Below are 21,388 nucleotides of genomic sequence, written 5' to 3'. Positions count from 1 at the left end.
TGACGCATGCAAAAGTTTCGACCTTGAATTATTTGATGAGAAAAGGATGACAGATTCAGAGAGTTGGAAAAGATAGGCAAGTGCAAACCGTATATAATTTAATAATCTCAGCAAATACAACGCTTCAAAGAATGTCCCTAATGCGTCAACTTCAAGTCTTCAAATTTGAGAATCGGGAATCCATTACTGTACATATAAATGGAGAATATGGGTTCTTTATTAGTCTTCAAATTTGAGAATCGGGAATCCTTTACTGTATATATAAATGGAGAATATGGGTTCCTTGTTAGTCTTTGTATGGGTCTAATCTTAGAAAGAAAAAGGAACCAAATAAAATCTGTTGGTGGTGGATTGATTAGGATTCTTTTCCATCTAAATTTCGCTCGCTTCTCTCTCATTTTTTTCTTTGTCTTTCTCTCCTTATAAAGAAATCAAAATAAAATATTGATGTAACTCAATTGTAAACGTTCAAATAAGAGGAGACTGAAAGGGAGAGAAAATGGAAGATGAAGAATCAAGGTCCCTAATTTCCATGTGTTGTGTGCACATGAAACGAAATACAATTGTTGATAGGCTAGCTAACAAAATTAGGACAATCTATTCTCAGACTGTTACGAAATAATGATATTGTATTTATGGGGTGTAATATTTTCGAATGATTGTGATGTATATATAACTTTTTTTATACAAAATTAGTTTATGGAATATATACCAAAATACAACAACCTAGTATAACTAGCAATGCGGGTGAAAGCCAATTTTGATATTTTCTCTCATTCAATGTGTTGTTCTCCGCTAAAGAGAAAACAACTTAACTAGTAGTCCTAAACACTACTAGAAATTTGGCTAAAAGCCACCCTTTTCATTTGGTGGCTATTGTCAAGTGTTGCCACTCAAATTGGTGGCAAACCTCTATGGCCACCAAGCACCCACTAAACTAGAGAGTGTGGCCTACTAAACTAGAGAGTGTGGCCTATGTAGAGGACTCTATTGTAACAATGGCTACCAATATTGCATTGGCGGGTATGTGAATAGTACAACTGTTTTATATTTTTTTATTATTTCTAAAATTCTCATTGTCCCTCTTATTAGTGGCTAGATTTGAGACTAACAATGCCACCCTAAGACCATCTCCAATGGTAGCCTAAAACCTAAAAATATTTAGCCCAGAAAATTTAGGTTTTAGCCCAGAAACAGCTTTTCTACTCCAACCCTTCTGGCCTAAAATTTTAGCCCCAGATTATCAAAGAATGAATTAAGGCTTTTTATTTTTTTTTAAATTAACTTTAAAAAAAAAATTATGTAGACTATCCTAAATTAATTTTAGGGGAAACTTGAAATAGGTCCAATTTTATAGCCCAATATTAGGATTAGTCCAATTTTTAGTTATTTTTGACTTAGCTCCAATGATTAGGATTCCATGTCAGCAATTTTTCTGATTAGGTTGATTTGTTTGCATTGTTATTACTATTTTACCCTCTTATAGATTTGACACGTTCTTCATATATTACCCACGTTTTAAATTTTTATCAGAATTCAAATTCATTGTTTAGTGGTCTTTCATCTTTCTTCCAGATTTCTTGATAACAATTTTTGAATTTGAATTTCTTATCAATCTATTTTTAAGGAAGGCTTAAACTTATCTAGTAGACAATGAATTCGGATGGACAATTTCGCCTATTCTGTGCAGTTGTGCAGTAGGTGTGGTGATGCTACACGCCACAACCGGGAAATGAATGCAGAATTCGATTCATCCCGCACCTTTTTCAATAGAAGTTCAAGATAAATATATATTCTCACTGCAGCTCCACAGTCAGAATCCCCCTAATACCTTTCTATCATCTCTCATTGATATGCTTCTCATTTATTTAAAAAAAAAAAAAAAAACCAATGCACAGAAGGTGTTTGATGTTATGCCTCTTTTGAATAAACAGAATAGGCAAATCTGCAAGATACCTGATAAAGTGCTCTAATGGCACTTGTTGTAATTTTGTTGGTAAATTATGTGCATTTTAATTGCTGACATGGATGATTGTTGTACTTACTAGCCCCCACTTATGCTTATGTAATATAAGTGGATTCCATTCAAAAAAGGCTTATAAAATTGGACCCATATCAAAAGACCCCTTAATTTTATGAACATTTTAACCTAAAAATATTTAAATTCCGATAAATTTTGAAAAATCACTAAATCAATACATGAAAATCAAGATAAACCACATAAACTTAATACTAACAACATTTAATAAACCACATAAACTTAAAAAATAAAAAAGACAATTAATAAACCACATAAACTTAAAAAATAAAAAAGACAATTAATAAACTACATAAACTTAATACAATCGAAAACTCATAGACTACATAAACTTAATAATGATATTCACCATCTTGACTTGGTGATGGACTTGGGTGATAGTCTTAAGATGAATCATCATCTTGAAATATACTCCTTGTGGCATTCCTTCGTAAAATTTCCTTTTGCTTACCACGTAAGTATCTCTTCCTCTCTAGAGTGTATTTGTCGAGGTCCTCCATTATCAAATTAGTTTCGTACCTTTCTTGCTCCCTATCCCCTTCTTCCTTCATGGCCAAAAGTATTTGGGCCGATTCTTCTTGCCGACGGCACTGGTTTTCGTTCATTATTGCCATTTCGCTAGCAAATTGAGCACGTGTCGGATCTTGGGACTTCCCTTTTCTCTTTGCTTCATTTTGCTTATCTCTACCCGGGGGCCTTGCAAAAGAAGAAGTTGGGATCATTTGTTCGACACCTTCATTGTCGGCAAAATTCACACCTTCATTAACGTCATTTGTGGGTGGGGCTTCACTATGAAATAATCTTCCACATTGTTGGTTCGCATCGGTTCCCCACCTCGGACAATCCTTGAGAATGTTCTAAGCATGATGCAACTTAAAAGCTTGATTTTTTGGTGTAGTTCTTGTCTTGTAAATTGCCATTACTTTGTCACCCTATGCAACAAATACATAAAAATAATTAGTTGCAAAATACTATTATGTACATGACAACTACAATATCAACAAATAAACTCACAATTTCTGAGGCGTCCCTTCCACTAAGCATGTCAACCATGGCTTTCTCCAAGCTTCCCTTCCACAAAGTGCACGCTTTGTTGATAATCTTCCACCGATCATAAACACCACCAACTCCCCTTCGACCGGCGTTGGAGTTTTCATGGAACTTATCAACGATTTTACCCCACAAAACCTTTCTATTTTGGTTCGTGCCAATGGCACCATCTTCAATAACAGAAATCCATGCCAAACATAAAGCAATATCTTCGTCAAATGTCCAATTACGACCTCTAATATGCTCTTTTGCCATCTTGAAAAATTTGGAAATGAGAAGAAATGGTAGAAAGAAAAATTGGAAGAATTGTAGGAGAAAAGTGAGTTTTGTGTGGATGTTTGAACACATAGATAGGTATTTATAGAGTTTTTGGTTGAATTTTAAGTTAAATAATTGTTTTAAATTATTTTAGCCATTTGATTTAAATTTGGACCGTTAGATTTTTTTTATTTTTACCGTTAGATTTGATTATATTCGATCTAAGCCGTTGGATTCAATAAATATATAAATATAAAACTAAAAAAATAATAATTTGAACCTGGACCGTTGGATTAACCAACGACCCATTTAAATTCAGCCGTTGGATGAAAAGTACCTACATATCGGGACACCACAACCCCACGGGTTGGGCCGGCGTGTATCTTCCTGGATGTGCAAATGATTTCTCATCTCGATTGGAAACTGGCTGGGCTCACAGCCCTTGTTTCAATCTTGGTGGGACCATTTGTTTGGCTAAATAGCTAGTTTGGCTATAAAGTTTTAGTTTTAGTTATTTAGGTCATGGTTGAATGCCTTTTGGGAGGAAAAAAGAGAATTTAGGTTTAGGTCATGTTAAGTGCTATTCACATTGTGGCAAGTTCAAACATTAATATTATAAAAAAAAAGGATGCCTCTGGGGGCACCCAGATTTGAATATAATATTTTTCTTTCTTTTTGGTGAGGAAACAAATTGTAATATCTTTGATATAAGAATATACTACAATTTGCATAACTGATCTTTTATACAATTTTGAACAAATGTTGGGACTCAAACTTTGAAAAGTGTTTGAACACTCTGTTTCCAAAGAGTTTAAACATGTCATGCCAATCTTACATGTGAACTTCGCTATTGTTGAGAGAACTGACCCATTTAACTGCTGCATCAACGTTATTTTTCTGAGCACAACCTACGGTAAAGGTTACAAGATACTTTGGCTTGACAAGTAAGTCCTACAAGTTCCACCTCAAAAAGAATAGGCTAAGATTAGAGAACAGGTTTGAAAAAATAATCCTATTCTTAAACAAAACAGGACGTGTTATTCATACTAAAGTTAAGAGTAGTAGATGCACACCTCACTGGGCAGACCCCATAGTCGGCGAAGATAGAAATCCGACTCAGATGCAATGATACCAAGCGCCAGGCTTTCAGTCCCTCGAGGATTAGTTGGAACCCAAATCTGCTTTCCTCTCAAAATGGATAGAAATCAGTGCCAGCGCAAATGAACAAATTATCCTATCCTACTCTCAATCTCCCAAACATCACCAACTAATGATCAAGGCAGCTACAAAACAGAAAATTAAAAAGTGAGTTCTAATTGAATTCATTTACATATACCCTACACCATTAAGACTTAGTAATAAACAAGAATGGAGTCGCGGCCTAAAATCAGCCAGTGCAGATGAACAAATTTCACCAGAGTAAATCCAACAAAATCACAAGTCAATACAAGCATCTCTAAAGAATTCAAATAACCAAGAGATGGGTGAAGTGAGCTGATAAGAAACCAATCAGCAAAATTCAAATTCAACCTCAGCACAACACACACACGTACCAAATTCAGATTTGGAAAAACCCCGAATCTCTTAAAAGCCCACTACATTTTAAGATCGACTCCCAAAATTCAAAAACAAAATCAACAAACAATCAGTGAAACAATTAATCTGGTTCAAAAGAACTGCTTCCCACAACCACTTCGAAAATCAGCAAAATGAAAACAAAAATTTAAAGCTATTTCTCAAAATGTTAACTCCAAAAGTTATACAACTCCATTCTTCATACGTAATGCTCGAGTCAAGAATTGATGATTACAAATGCCAAAGTAAGTTGCCGACCCTTAATTAACAAAAATTGTAGTAGCTCTCGGCAGCTATTCTTACCCTTTTGCAGCAGCCTTCTGTAGTACTCTCATTTTTCCTCAAGCATTTAGAGCGTCTAGCAAACATTTATCAAAACTGATTCAGAGATAAGTTTAATTGTATCAACCAACTCAAAGAATACATAAACACAACGAAGAATTGATGACTACAAAGTGTTAACATTTGCACATACATCAGAAAGGGCATTATCGCTTGGATTTATCCTTTAAGAAAACCGACGACAACTGTAACGTAAACTACCAAACACCAAATTAAATACACGAACATGACAACCCCAAACATAAACAAAATTCTATATGAATTCAAAATTGTGTTAGGGCAAAAGAACCCCAAACGTAAACAAAATCTCAAACCAATTAAAAAAAACACAGGCCAACCCGTGCACTCATCTTTCCCTTTCCTTCCCCTCTTTTGTTACCCCCATTCCATTAACTCTCTTCCCTCATGAATTATATAAACAACAGCAGGAAAGATTAATTCGATAATGAAAAAAAAACATAACTATAGAAAAAAAAAACCCAATTACGCATCAACTTCATTTTTATATAAAAGAGATGAAATTATTGGAGATACAGAAGCTTGGTTAGAGTGCAGGAGCAAGACTGAATGAAATGATGAAACTTAAAAGAGAGATATTACATGGATCAATCGTCATCATACGAAACATGGAAACTGGTCGTGCAGCCCCACAACAGTTGTAGAACTTGGCAGCGTATGGTGGATTGTCGGGTCCCAATTCACAGTACCTTAAATTGAATACAGAAAAATAAAACATCAATCAAGTAAAGCTATCATTTCTAATTATCAAATATACCAACCCGTAGGAAATATAGAAGCGTAGTTATAACAGAGCAATTTCTCTCTCCCTCCCCTCAATATTTCCAGTCGACTGTGAAATCGAAAAATAGAACCCAAAAAGCAGAAGCTCAAAGAAAAAAAAAAGAAAATAGAAAATAAAAAGGCATTAGAAAAGGTAAAGTCATTGAATTTTACACAAAATTACAGAGATCAGAACTCACACACAAATTAATTTCAGGATCATACACTAAAGTGCGAAACTTTACCTTTTCCCTTCTCAAACCTGACATCTTCGAGAGTTACCTTTTCCAAGTTGTCATACATCCTCGAGCCTTTGCGTTCATATGTGTTTTCTCAATTTTAGTGTAAACCTACTCCAAATCGGCCAAAAAACCAAGATTGACTTGAATCTACTGCCGAGGGGTCTTCATTGCTGCGACCCTATCCATGAACTTGTTGCAGTTGATTTTCGTCTTCTCCTCCCTCCCTCCGCCCTCTCTACAAACCGCACGCCTTCCCTTCATCGAATGCCTATCTTTCTCTCTCCCTCGCCCACTATCTCTCTTACTCTCTATCAGCCGCATGCCTTCCCCTCACCAAATCCCACACTGAGCCGTCGATCCCATCGAAAGGGTTAGGGAGCTAGGGTTAGGGAGGAGGCGAGGAGTTGAGCTCAGGGAGGAGAGAGAGAGAGAGAGAGAGAGAGAGAGAGAGAACGGCTGGGTCGAAAATAGGGTTGTCCCACTTTGTATTTATTTGGGGGTGAAAGTAATGTAGAATAAGATTATTAAATGAGAAAAATAATATTTTTGACAGAAAAAAAAGGAGAAGAAGACTGAAAAAGAAATAAGAAAACAGGCCCCAAAGTTAAAAAAAACATGTAAAAAGTCTTTGGTGTCAAAAAATTTATAGTTTGACAGGTGTTACAAAGGATGTTAGAAAGGTTAAGGCCACCAAAATTTGACAATGGTGACAATTTAATTCACAAATGCACAAAAAAGTATTTTTAAGAAATAAAGCTATTTAACAGACACCAATCATTCGCGGAACCGCTCGACTTCATCACTGATCGAAGCAATAATGGCCAAGAGATGCGATTAGGGTCCAAGGCTCTGTCCTTCTATGGGTTTTGGCCTCTCTGTCTCCCTTTTGTATTTGACTTGCATTCGTAGATCCTGAGAAGCAATATATGTCCCAACTTTGAAAACAAAAATATTAACCAGCACCACTTAGGCGCCAACAAAATAAATAATGAAATAAAAAAGTAGAAGAAAAGTAATTTTAAGAAATAAAGTTAGTTAACAGACACCAATCATTGGTGGTTGATTTTTTACGGCCACTGATATCAGTGGCATCCCATTGTAAAGCCACCAAAAAATAGTAAAAGTAGCAACTTTATATCTGTGGCCACCAATTGCAAAGGGTGGGTAAAAAATGGTGTGTAATGAGCATAATTCTAGTAGTGAAAACCAGAAGTCGAATGCACTAGCCACAAGTCAACTCCTTATTATCCCACATTTATGGTTTCGGTCCTTGTTTGCATGACCCGAACTATTATGCAATTAGCCTTAGCAAAAATTCTGTGGTGCTTCAAAGCATAGAATAATTAATAACCAATAGATTTTAGTTTTTGTGTGATTTGATTAGAGATTTAACGGTTAAAAAATGTAAAATATAAAATGCTTTAGAATACCATACAAAATTGGATAGTGTTATCTACACATCTCTTTTTATTTTCTATACTCTTTTAAATTTTTAACCTTCGAATCGAATACATTGAATAAAATCAAAAGACAAAAATTAATAGAAACTATGCGAATCCGCTTTTTGCTTATGTAGTTTTTTTTTTCGAAAAAAGTACGATTGTGCAACAACTGAACTGAACAATTTGAAAAGGTGATGTTGTTGCAAGAGGTCCACACAGCAAACAAGTTGATTGGGCTTCTTTCATCAAAAAGGAAAAACAATCCATTCAGCTTCTGAGTGCTCAACGTGATATGGATGAGTAATGGGGCTAAGCCCGTAATTATATTACATCCTAAAACGAATCAAGTAGGGTCGTCAAGTAGATTTCACGTATATTTTTTAAATAGAAGTAGAACCCCCGATACAAATAAGATTTTTCAAGTAAGTTTTACATTTATTAGAGAAATGGTACAAACATAATTTATTAAATATGATCTCCCCTTAACATTTTCTAAAACAAAATCCAACAACATAACTAAGGAAATGGCAATGAGACCAGATCTTTAATCTGTTGATGAAAATTTTTATTGGGAAGTTTAAGAAAACTCAGTCCTTTCTAATGACTGAAATAAACAAATTGAGCAACTTGGTTCTAGATTTTGATAAGTGGTCGGCGATGAGCTCGGCGTATCGACGAAACAGATCATCCATGATATTTTTTTCAAAATGAGATTCGATCATGGACTCAACCACAGCTCTTATGGTCTTGGCCACTCGCTGACCACTGGCTACGACGGTTGTTTCCGCACCACCATCCCAATCAATTTCAAAGGCTTCAAAGCGGTCTATTATAAATGATCCTTCTTTTTCTAACTCCAGCTTCACTTCCTCTTCACTTGGGACATAGTACGGAAGGTTGAAGGAATCAACCTTTTCCTCTTCAATAAGACCCTATACCATTCATATACTAAAGGTTACTAGTCAATAAATTAAGCTTGTATTTGTACACGCTAAAATATATATGCTTATGAAATGGTATGTGAGTCACGCACGTATTAAAGAATGTGTCTTGTGTATGTCCAAATAACATTACTCGTGAAAAATAGAGCAAAAGGGTTCTTCATAAAGCAGTCTATAAAACTCCATTCTTAGTAAAAAAAAAAAAAAAAAAATTGAATATCATTTTAAAAAAGAAGAAAAAAAAAGGTAAACTCAAATGTTATTACCCACTCAACTATTATTTTGCTCAACTTTGACAGTTGATAGGTCAGAAGTTTTCTTCTATGGTTTGATTCTTGAAGTATTGTTCCTAAATAACAAAAAAATAATAATTGTTCATAAAAAAAAGTTAAATTATTAAGAAAATTCTTGTTAGGAGATGAAGAGAATTACTAGGAACTTAAAACTAAATATTGGATATTTTTCTATGTAGGTACCTCTGAAACCATGGTCATTAATGCATGAGCTAGGAGATCCCACTGGTAGCAGCTCTCTGGAGTTGATGGGTCAGAGGATGACCTGCCTGGGATTGACAACACCATCCGTCCTCCACCAATTATTTCTTCAGCCCGGGACTTGAGAAATAACGAAAAATCCTTGTGAAATTGAAATGAATATGCATCCAAAACGCATTGGGGGCTGGTCTTAGAAATCCAAATCTTTCCTTTGTTCAACGCTTTGCCAGCTGCCTGGAGATCCAGGCCATGAGGGACCTGAGAGCGCCAATGAAGACTAGAAGAAGAGTGCACGAAGTGCAAACTCTTGGCTGGAAACAACCTGCCGTAAAACGAGCCCGGCGTGGCGGAGACAAAGAAAGACCCGAGTCCAGCACCATTTTCTTCCTTTAGTTGGTTGTAGAATGCCGGGAGTGACATAAAAATGGTGTTGAAGTCGTTGCTAAAGAGGTCGTTTAGAAACACTCTAAATTCTGTGAATGATGATGAGCTGCTACGTGTGGCACGGATGGCATCAATTATTTCGGAGATGAGAAGGAAGGTGTTTGGTCCAGATGAGCAACCCAAATCGGCTATTCCCATGCTCCCAATTGGTGCCATATTTGAGCACAACAATTTTTGTACAGCTTCATCAACGATTGGCTTTGCGATGGATAATATATTTTCCTACAAAAAATAATTAGATTAATCAAACGAGATCCATGCAATAATAATTAAGAACTACTCGACTAATTTCCTTTGTTATCCTCGCGCGCTGTTGTTAAAATTAGAAATTAATTTGTACCTGAACTTTAGAGTTTTGAGCATAACTAGTCTCGCCGTTCCCTTTGTTCATGTGAAGTATTTGCAGCACCTCCATCTCTGTCTCTCTTCCCTAGTCAGGCCCTTGTCTTCCGCACAGATCGACTCACATAAAACTTATGAAACTTTGAAGTGATGCTGGTGTGATATATAGACCCCGGGAGAGGTTTTTTATTATGTCCGGAATATAAAACGATACGTCATATATTATTATACAAATATAAAGATTTTTATTTTTAATTTTACTTTACTTATTGTATAATGACATATAATATTTTTCTTGTATTCCGGACATATTGAAATTTTTTTCCTATGTCGAACCATGCAGAAACTGCAACCACACACGTCATGATTATGAGAAGTTTATAACCTAACGTTCAAAAAAAAATAAAAATAAAAATAAAAACCCTGAACTAGTACGTACTATATTTTGTGCCATGTGTCACGTGCAAGACCACATATATCCATGCACGCACTATAAGCTTATAACCTAACGTTGGAAAAACCTAAGGCCAAAATACAACAACCAGACAAAACCCTAACTTCGTACATATATACACTTTCAAGCCCCAAATCTTTAACTCTATCTGATTCTGTATGCCTGATTTACCCCTATATTTATCAACATGACGCCGTAGTTCAATAAGTTAATAGCATAAACAACACAAAAAAGCTAATGAGAACCAACTGATCATAATTAGAATTTAGGATATGTTATTGAAGTATAGGGATTTTTTTTTTTAACAAAAAGTTTAGGGAGAGATTGGTTACTCTCACCATCAGTGCCAGGGCATATCCACAACCTCGAGTTGGAATGTCTTATGCATGATACTTAAATGTCTGCTGCCAGCAAATTTACGTATGAATTTACAGATCGCCCACCAACGAGAACTGCAGGCAGCAAGGCTCGAACTTTGATAGGGCGACACATAAGACCAGGACCTTATCAATTGAGCCAACCCTTGTTAGTTATAGGGGATTTCAGGCTCTGGCAAATAGTTAAACTATTCTTCATTTTAGACATATTATTTCTCTCAAGTCTCAACGTATTAAAAAGTATATCAATCAATATTTTAATTTGTGTGCCGAAAAAATGGAACTATAAGCAAAATCCAACCTAACTGGTTGGGACCATCGAATAGTCATGATCTGCGAGCTGTCAGCAAGAGAACTTGACAATCGCAATCGGTGGCCCAACCGAACCCCAGAGCCTAACTATGATTTCATGCAATTGCCATCTTGCGATGCGTGCAGAGTTAGGTTCGACCTGGAATTATTTGATGAGAAAAGGATGACAGATTTCAGAGATTTGGAAAAATTAGGCCGGTGCAAAGCCAAATGGAGCATGTGACCTCAGACTTGAGAGAGTTGGAAATGATAGGCAACTTCAAGTCTTCAAATTTGAGAATCGGGAAACCTTTGCTCAAAATCTATTGGTGGATGATTCTGGCTTACCAAATTAGGAATATCTCTTCTCAATTTGTTACGAGATGATGATGTTGTATGGGATGTTATGTTTCGAGTGAATGTGATGTATATTAATATTTTTTTATACAAAATTATTATGTGAAATTTATACCAGAATACGATCACCTGTATAACTAGCAGTGTGGGTGAAAGCCAATTTTGATACTTCTCTCACTCAACGTGTTGTTCTCCCCTAAATAGAAAACAATTTAACTAGTAGTCCTAAAAGCAGAAGTCTAATGCCCTAGCTACAAGTCACCCCGTATTAGGCCATATTTTATGGTTTTGAAAAAAGTAGGGTTGTGTAACTGAACCATTTGAAGAGGAGACGTAGTTGCAAGAGGTCCGGACAGCACACAAGTCGATTGGGCTTCGTTCACCAAACGAAAAAGAAAAGTCTATTGGGCTCTGAGTGCTCAATGTGATCTGAATGAGTAATGGGCCAAGCCCGTAATTAAATCACACTCCAAATGAATCCAAATTGAGATATCTTGTAGCTGCCAAATGATGCCACCGCTTCCAAAATGATACTTTTGACTCATTTTTTGTCGCCATAAGCTTCTTGCCACACATTTGGATAGTTTTTCAAGGTCCACTGCATACAGTTGATGCTTCCAATCATGACAGATCCATTGTCCTGGGTTTCCGGAGGTACTCATTGGTGTAGAAGGCAAGTCCATTGTCCTGGATTTTCGGAGGTACTCATCGGTGTAAAGAGCTTCGACTGCGAAGCAAAACCTCATCAGGAACTCTAAAACAGTTGATTTCCCCATCCTCGCTATCTCATCCACTTGATCAAGATATTCCATATGCATGCATCGGCAAGGCACCAGTAATTTTTTGCTCAAGAAGAATACCTAAAACATGAAAAGCATTTTTTTTTGCACAAAGTATGGATCATGGTCGAAAATACCAATCATGATTTTGTTGAACAAACTTCGTTGCATTCTAAAACGTCGTCTAAAAAAATGATTAGGGAATATGCTGTCGGGGATAAAATAATCTTACAAAAGATCATTACCTCGCCTTTCCATTTTTCTATCCAAGTTTGCAACACGTTTGGGTTTGGAGATCCGACCCGCAGCTTGCATGAGACGATGAGAATGTGAAGCTCTCTGCCTTCTATGTTAATCATCATCTTCCTCTTCCATTACGAACACCTCATCTCTACCATCCTCGAGATTGAACAATTCTTCCTGTTCTGCAAACAAATTTTTCTCTTGCTTATCGATTTCATATAATCTCTTTAAAGAAAACATTGTAAGAACTCAAGATTTAAAAATGATGAAGAATGATTTTGAGTTAGTTTGAGTTTGGTGTATGAATTAGGATGGATGTAGGGTTGACAAAAAAGAAAGGATAAGGTTGTAGATAATGTCACGTGACACTACGTGATTGGTTGAAAATCTTATTGAAATATATTATAAAGGATTTAAAACAAATAGTGACACATGGCGCGACGAGATTGGTGCAAAATCTTATCGGAAATCTATCTACAAAAATAGTACTTTATACATTAAAAATCATTTCCGAAATTAAAAATAAATTATTTTATAAAAAAAATTAATAATATTTTAATACGAATTGACTAACCATCTCATTTTATAGGGATGAAAATGTACTTAGCCAATTACTGTTTATTGCTATTTATTTGGATGAATTAAATAGATTTTGGAGCAGGGGTTGATTTTACGAGAGGGGTTGATTTTACGAAATCTTTATCTTTTTTTTTTTTTTATATTTAATTTAGTGGGTTTTGGGTTTACGTTGCTTCCTAAGCTTTCAGTAAAGGTGGAAGGAAGCGAGTGACCAAGTGATCAGAGATTCCCCCACTGCGACTTCGTCGTCGCCTTATCTCTATAAAATCGTCTTTTTGCAAGCGGGGAGGGTGTAGTTCGTGTTAGCTGATTCCTGCAAGGTGGGAGACAACCCAGAAACGCAAAAACCCAAATCTTATCTCATCGATCAGGTACATGCAAATTTTCGATTTTTTTTTCTTCAGAATTTTGGTTTTTGTTATTTGAAGAAATGGGAAAGATGGGATTTTGGAATGTGTAGTGATGGAGAGAAGCTGAAACGCAGCCAACAGCGAGATATGGAGGTCGTTTTGGAGAAGAAAGACGCTGCTGAATGGGCTTACAGAGGCGAAGGGGCTGCTAATCTTGTTCTCGCTTACACCGGATCCTCCCCCACTTTTGTATGTTTTACTCTACCCTGAGCTTCAATCCTGCATTTTAATATTTTATTTTATTTTTTAAGGAAAAAAGTTGAAAATTTGTAGTAGTTTGTGAAGGGAGTTGGAATTGGGTAATGATTGTTCTTATTGTCATGCTTGGGAAATTTTGTGTGTTTCTGTATGTAGATAGGATTCTTTTCCATCCAAATCTCGCTCGCTTCTCTCATTTTTCTTTTTGTCTTTCTCTCCTTATAAAGAAATCAAAATAAAATATTGATATGACTCAATTGTGAACGTTCAAATAAGAGGAGACTAAAAAGGAAAGAAAATGGGAGATGAAGAATCAAGGTCCCTAATTTCCATGTGTTGTGTGCACATGAAACGAAATACAATTGTTGATAGGCTCGCTAACAAAATTAGGACAATCTATTCTCAGATTGTTACGCAATAACGATATTATATTTGTGGGGTGTAATATTTTCGAATGATTGTGATGTATATATAACTTTTTTATACAAAATTAGTGTGTTGAATATATACCAAAATACAACTACCTAGTATAACTAGCAACGCGGATGAAAGCCAATTTTGATATTTCTCTCATTCAATGTGTTGTTCTCCGCTAAATAGAAAACAACTTAACTAATGGTCCTAACACCAGAAGTCGAATGCACTAGCCACAAGTCAACTCCTTATTATCCCACATTTATGGTTTCGGTCCTTGTTTTCATGACCCGAACTATTATGCTATTAGCCTTAGCAAAAATTCTGTGGTGCTTCAAAGCATAGAATAATTAATAACCAATAGATTTTAGTTTTTGTGTGATTTGATTAGAGATTTAACGGTTAAAAAATATAAAATATAAAATGCTTTAGAATACCATACAGAATTGGATAGTGCTATCTGCACACCTCTTTTTACTTTCGATACTCTTTTTAATTTTTAACCTTCGAATCAAATACATTGAATAAAATCAAAAGACAAAAATTAGTACAAACTATGCAAATCCGCTTTTTGCTTATGTAGTTTTTTTTTCTAAAGAAGTACGGTTGTGTAACAACTGAACTGAACCATTTGAAGAGGCGACGTCGTTGCAAGAGGTCCGCACAACAAACAAGTCCATTGTGCTTCTTTCACCAAAAAGGAAAAACAATCCATTCAGCTTCTGAGTGCTCAACGTGATCTGGATGAGTAATGGGGCCAAGCCCGTAATTATATTACATCCTAAAACGAGTCAAGTAGGGTCTTCAAGTAGATTTAACGTCTATTTTTTAAATAGAAGTAGAACCGCCGGTACAAATAAGGTTTTTCAAGTAAGTTTTACATTTATTAGAGAAGTGGTACAAACATAATTTATTAAATATGATCTCCCCTTAACATTTTCTAAAACAAAATCCAACAACATAACTAAGGAAATGGCAATGAGACCAGATCTTTAATCTGTTGATGAAAATTTTTATTGGGAAGTTTAAGAAAACTCAGTCCTTTCTAATGACTGAAATAAACAAATTGAGCAACTTGGTTCTAGATTTTGATAAGTGGTCGGCGATGAGCTCGGCGTACCGACGAAACAGATCATCCATGATATTTTTTTCAAAATGAGATTCGATCATGGACTCAACCACAGCTCTTATGGTCTTGGCCACTCGCTGACCACTGGCTACGACGGTTGTTTCCGCACCACCATCCCAATCAATTTCAAAGGCTTCAAAGCGGTCTATTATAAATGATCCTTCTTTTTCTAACTCCAGCTTCACTTCCTCTTCACTTGGGACATAGTACGGAAGGTTGAAGGAATCAACCTTTTCCTCTTCAATAAGACCCTATACCATTCATATACTAAAGGTTACTAGTCAATAAATTAAGCTTGTATTTGTACACGCTAAAATATATATGCTTATGAAATGGTATGTGAGTCACGCACGTATTAAAGAATGTGTCTTGTGTATGTCCAAATAACATTACTCGTGAAAAATAGAGAAAAAGGGTTCTTCATAAAGCAGTCTATAAAACTCCATTCTTAGTAAAAAAAAAAAAAATTGAATATCATTTTAAAAAAGAAGAAAAAAAAAGGTAAACTCAAATGTTATTACCCACTCAACTATTATTTTGCTCAACTTTAACAGTTGATAGGTCAGAAGTTTTCTTCTATGGTTTGATTCTTGAAGTATTGTTCCTAAATAACAAAAAAATAATAATTGTTCATAAAAAAAAGTTAAATTATTAAGAAAATTCTTGTTAGGAGATGAAGAGAATTACTAGGAACTTAAAACTAAATATTGGATATTTTTCTATGTAGGTACCTCTGAAACCATGGTCATTAATGCATGAGCTAGGAGATCCCACTGGTAGCAGCTCTCTGGAGTTGATGGGTCAGAGGATGACCTGCCTGGGATTGACAACACCATCCGTCCTCCACCAATTATTTCTTCAGCCCGGGACTTGAGAATAACGAAAAATCCTTGTGAAATTGAAATGAATATGCATCCAAAACGCATTGGGGGCTGGTCTTAGAAATCCAAATCTTTCCTTTGTTCAACGCTTTGCCAGCTGCCTGGAGATCCAGGCCATGAGGGACCTGAGAGCGCCAATGAAGACTAGAAGAAGAGTGCACGAAGTGCAAACTCTTGGCTGGAAACAACCTGCCGTAAAACGAGCCCGGCGTGGCGGAGACAAAGAAAGACCCGAGTCCAGCACCATTTTCTTCCTTTAGTTGGTTGTAGAATGCCGGGAGTGACATAAAAATGGTGTTGAAGTCGTTGCTAAAGAGGTCGTTTAGAAACACTCTAAATTCTGTGAATGATGATGAGCTGCTACGTGTGGCACGGATGGCATCAATTATTTCGGAGATGAGAAGGAAGGTGTTTGGTCCAGATGAGCAACCCAAATCGGCTATTCCCATGCTCCCAATTGGTGCCATATTTGAGCACAACAATTTTTGTACAGCTTCATCAACGATTGGCTTTGCGATGGATAATATATTTTCCTACAAAAAATAATTAGATTAATCAAACGAGATCCATGCAATAATAATTAAGAACTACTCGACTAATTTCCTTTGTTATCCTCGCGCGCTGTTGTTAAAATTAGAAATTAATTTGTACCTGAACTTTAGAGTTTTGAGCATAACTAGTCTCGCCGTTCCCTTTGTTCATGTGAAGTATTTGCAGCACCTCCATCTCTGTCTCTCTTCCCTAGTCAGGCCCTTGTCTTCCGCACAGATCGACTCACATAAAACTTATGAAACTTTGAAGTGATGCTGGTGTGATATATAGACCCCGGGAGAGGTTTTTTATTATGTCCGGAATATAAAACGATACGTCATATATTATTATACAAATATAAAGATTTTTATTTTTAATTTTACTTTACTTATTGTATAATGACATATAATATTTTTCTTGTATTCCGGACATATTGAAATTTTTTTCCTATGTCGAACCATGCAGAAACTGCAACCACACACGTCGTGATTATGAGAAGTGTATAACCTAACGTTCAAAAAAAAAAAACCCTGAACTAGTACGTACTATATTGTGTGCCATTGTCACGTGCAAGACCACATATATCCATGCATGCACTATAAGTTTATAACCTAACGTTGGAAAAACCTAAGGCCAAAATACAAAAGCCAGACAAAACCCTAACTTCGTACATATATGTACATATATACAATTTCAATCCCCAAATCTTTAACTCTATCTGATTCTGTATGCCTGATTTACCCCTATATTTATCAGCATGACGCCGTAGTTCAATAAGTTAATAGCATAAACCAACACAAAAATCTAATGAGAACCACTGATCATAATTAGAATTTAGGATATGTTATTGAAGTATAGGGATTTTTTTTTTAACAAAAGTTTAGGGGGAGATTGGTTACTCTCACCATCAGTGCCAGGGCATACCCACAACCTCGAGTTGGAATGGCTTATGCATGATACTTAAATTCCTGCTGCCGGCAATTTACGTATGAATTTACAGATCGCCCACCAACGAGAACTGCAGGCAGCAAGGCTCGAACTTTGATGGGGCGACACATAAGACCAGGACCTTATCAATTGAGCCAACCCTTGTTAGTTATAGGGGATTTCAGGCTCTGGCAAATAGTTAAACTATTCTTCATTTTAGACATATTATTTCTCTCAAGTCTTAACGTATTAAAGTATAATGATTCTCAAGTCTCACGTATAAGTATCAATAATATTTAATTTGTGTGCCGAAAAAATGGAACTATAAGCAAAATCCAACCTAACTGGTTGGGACCATCGAATAGTCATGATCTGCGAGCTGTCAGCAAGAGAACTTGACAATCGCAATCGGTGACCCAACCGAACCCCAGAGCCTAACTATGATTTCATGCAATTGCCATCTTGCGATGCGTGCAGAGTTAGTTTCGACCTTGAATTATTTGATGAGTAAAGGATGACAGATTTCAGAGATTTGGAAAAATTAGGCCGGTGCAAAGCCAAATGGAGCATGTGACCTCAGACTTGAGAGAGTTGGAAATGATAGGCAACTTCAAGTCTTCAAATTTGAGAATCGGGAAACCTTTGCTCAAAATCTATTGGTGGATGATTCTGGCTTACCAAATTAGGAATATCTCTTCTCAATTTGTTACGAGATGATGATGTTGTATGGGATGTTATGTTTCGAGTGAATGTGATGTATATTAATATTTTTTTATACAAAATTATTATGTGAAATTTATACCAGAATACGATCACCTGTATAACTAGCAGTGTGGGTGAAAGCCAATTTTGATACTTCTCTCACTCAACGTGTTGTTCTCCCCTAAATAGAAAACAATTAACTAGTAGTCCCAAAAGCAGAAGTCTAATGCCCTAGCTACAAGTCACCCCGTATTAGGCCATATTTTATGGTTTTGAAAAAGTAGGGTTGTGTAACTGAACCATTTGAAGACGAGACGTAGTTGCAAGAGGTCCGGACAGCACACAAGTCGATTGGGCTTCGTTCACCAAACGAAAAGAAAAGTCTATTGGGCTCTGAGTGCTCAATGTGATCTGAATGAGTAATGGGCCAAGCCCGTAATTAAATCACACTCCAAATGAATCCAAATTCAGATATCTTGTAGCTGCCAAACTGATGCCACCGCTTCCAAAATGATACTTTTGACTCATTTTTTGTCGCCATAAGCTTCTTGCCACACATTTGATAGTTTTTCAAGGTCCACTGGATACAGTCGATGCTTCCAATCATGACAGATCCATTGTCCTGGATTTCCGAGGTACTCATTGGTGTAGAGGGCAAGTCCATTGTCCTAGGATTTTCAGGAGGTACTCATTAGGTGTAGAGAGCTTTGACTGCGAAGCAAAACCTCATCAGGAACTCTAAAACAGTTGATTTCCCCATCCTCGCTATCTCATCCACTTGATCAAGATATTCCATATGCATGCATCGGCAAGGCACCAGTAATTTTTTGCTTAAGAAGAATACCTAAAACATGAAAAGCATTTTTTTTGCACAAAGTATGGATCATGGTCGAAAATACCAATCATGATTTTGTTGAACAAACTTCGTTGCATTCTAAAACGTCGTCTAAAAAAATGATTAGGGAATATGCTGTTGGGGATAAAATAATCTTACAAAAGATCATTACCTCGCCTTTCCATTTTTCTATCCAAGTTTGCAACACGTTTGGGTTTGGAGATCCGACCCGCAGCTTGCATGACACGATGAGAATGTGAAGCTCTCTGCCTTCTATGTTAATCATCATCTTCCTCTTCCATTATGAATCACTTCATCTCTACCATCCTTGAGATTGAACAATTCTTCCTGTTCTGCAAACAAATTTTTCTCTTGCTTATTGATTTCATATAATCTACTTTAAGAAAACATTGTAAGAACTCAAGATTTAAAAATGACGAAGAATGATTTTGAGTTAGTTTGAGTTTGGTGTATGAATTAGGATGGATGTAGGGTTGACAAAAAAGAAAGGATAAGGTTGTAGATAATGTCACGTGACACTATGTAATTGGTTGAAAATCTTATCGAAATCTATTCTAAAGGATTATAAAACAAATAGTGACACGTGTGGCAATGAGATTTGTTTAAAATCTTATCGAAAATCTATCCACAAAATAGTACTTTCAGATGATAGCATGTTAAAAATCATATCTGAAATTAAAAATAATTATTTTATAAAAAAATTAATAATATTTAATACGAATTGACTAGCCAGCTCAGTTTATAGGATTAAAATGTACTTAGCCAATTATTGTTTATTGAATTAAACACTATTTATTTAGGAGAATTAAATAGATTTTGGAGCACTTATTTTTTTTAAAAAGTGGGGTTGATTTTTCGAGTTCTTTATCTTTTTTTTTATATTTATTAGTGGGTTTTGGGTTTAGGTTGCTTCCTAGCTTCAGTAAAGTGGAAGGAAGCGAGTGACCAAGTGATCAGAGATACCCCCACTGCGACTTCGCGTCGCCTTATCTCTATAAAATCGTCTTTTGCGAGCGGGGAGGGTGTAGTTCGTGTTAGCTGATTCCTGCAAGGTGGGAGAAAACCCAGAAACGCAAAAACCCAAATCTTATCTCATCGATCAGGTACATGCAAATTTTCGATTTTTTTTTCTTCAGAATTTTGGTTTTTGGTATTTGAAGAAATGGGAAAGATGGGATTTTTGGAATGTGTAGTGACGGAGAGAAGCTGAAACGCGGCCAACAGCGAGATATGGAGGTCGTTTTGGAGAAGAAAGACGCTGCTGAATGGGCTTACAGAGGCGAAGGGGCTGCTAATCTTGTTCTCGCTTACACCGGATCCTCCCCCACTTTTGTATGTTTTACTCTACCCTGAGCTTCAATCCTGCATTTTAATATTTAATTTTATTTTTTAAGGAAAAAAGTTGAAAATTTGTAGTAGTTTGTGAAGGGAGTTGGAATTGGGTAATGATTGTTCTTATTGTCATGCTTGGGAAATTTTGTGTGTTTCTGTATGTAGATAGGATTCTTTTCCATCCAAATCTCGCTCGCTTCTCTCATTTTTCTTTTTGTCTTTCTCTCCTTATAAAGAAATCAAATAAAATATTGATATGACTCAATTGTGAACGTTCAAATAAGAGGAGACTAAAAAGGAAAGAAAATGGGAGATGAAGAATCAAGGTCCCTAATTTCCATGTGTTGTGTGCACATGAAACGAAATACAATTGTTGATAGGCTCGCTAACAAAATTAGGACAATCTATTCTCAGATTGTTACGCAATAACGATATTATATTTGTGGGGTGTAATATTTTCGAATGATTGTGATGTATATATAACTTTTTTATACAAAATTAGTGTGTTGAATATATACCAAAATACAACTACCTAGTATAACTAGCAACGCGGATGAAAGCCAATTTTGATACTTCTCTCATTCAATGTGTTGTTCTCCGCTAAATAGAAAACAACTTAACTAATGGTCCTAACACCAGAAGTCGAATGCACTAGCCACAAGTCAACTCCGTATTATCCCACATTTATGGTTTCGGTCCTTGTTTTCATGACCCGAACTATTATGCTATTAGCCTTAGCAAAAATTCTGTGGTGCTTCAAAGCATAGAATAATTAATAACCAATAGATTTTAGTTTTTGTGTGATTTGATCAGAGATTTAACGGTTAAAAAATATAAAATATAAAATGCTTTAGAATACCATACAGAATTGGATAGTGCTATCTGCACACCTCTTTTTACTTTCGATACTCTTTTTAATTTTTAACCTTCGAATCAAATACATTGAATAAAATCAAAAGACAAAAATTAGTACAAACTAT

The 21,388-nt window shown here is 35.9% G+C and overlaps 2 protein-coding genes, 1 long non-coding RNA gene and 1 pseudogene across 4 annotated transcripts; all 4 read right to left on the bottom strand.

The window, feature by feature from the left end:
- Nucleotides 1–2,508: 2,508 nt before the first annotated feature.
- Nucleotides 2,509–3,358, bottom strand: LOC125477631. Its single transcript, XM_048584997.1, has 2 exons — nucleotides 3,053–3,358; nucleotides 2,509–2,970 (listed from the first exon to the last, which is right to left on the bottom strand). The coding sequence occupies exons 1-2, from the start codon at nucleotides 3,341–3,343 to the stop codon at nucleotides 2,896–2,898; spliced, it is 366 nt and encodes a 121-aa protein (XP_048440954.1). The 5' UTR covers nucleotides 3,344–3,358; the 3' UTR covers nucleotides 2,509–2,895.
- A 712-nt stretch (nucleotides 3,359–4,070) lies between these two features.
- Nucleotides 4,071–6,544, bottom strand: LOC108865646. 2 transcript variants are annotated; one of them, XR_007255886.1, is made up of 5 exons: nucleotides 6,289–6,544; nucleotides 5,864–5,970; nucleotides 5,225–5,279; nucleotides 4,420–4,629; nucleotides 4,071–4,310 (listed from the first exon to the last, which is right to left on the bottom strand). It is a non-coding gene; the product is annotated as an uncharacterized LOC108865646 (long non-coding RNA). The 2 variants fall into 2 exon arrangements; XR_007255885.1 differs by having other exon boundaries at nucleotides 4,071–4,297.
- A 1,630-nt stretch (nucleotides 6,545–8,174) lies between these two features.
- On the bottom strand, nucleotides 8,175–10,108 carry LOC103928672 (probable jasmonic acid carboxyl methyltransferase 2). The gene is made up of 3 exons (XM_048577886.1): nucleotides 9,947–10,108; nucleotides 9,145–9,828; nucleotides 8,175–8,659 (listed from the first exon to the last, which is right to left on the bottom strand). Exons 1-3 carry the CDS (start codon nucleotides 10,019–10,021, stop codon nucleotides 8,315–8,317), a joined length of 1,104 nt encoding a protein of 367 aa, XP_048433843.1. The 5' UTR covers nucleotides 10,022–10,108; the 3' UTR covers nucleotides 8,175–8,314.
- A 4,804-nt stretch (nucleotides 10,109–14,912) lies between these two features.
- On the bottom strand, nucleotides 14,913–16,874 carry LOC125474338 (annotated as a pseudogene).
- Between the last annotated feature and the right edge of the window lie 4,514 nt (nucleotides 16,875–21,388).

The sequence above is a fragment of a genome, unplaced genomic scaffold (genome assembly GCF_019419815.1).
Source record: "Pyrus x bretschneideri cultivar Hongxiangsu unplaced genomic scaffold, Pyrus_bretschneideri_v1 Contig1, whole genome shotgun sequence".
Lineage (NCBI taxonomy): Eukaryota > Viridiplantae > Streptophyta > Magnoliopsida > Rosales > Rosaceae > Pyrus > Pyrus x bretschneideri.
Note: the sequence above shows the minus strand (reverse complement) of the source record. Positions and strands in the feature narration are given on the sequence as shown.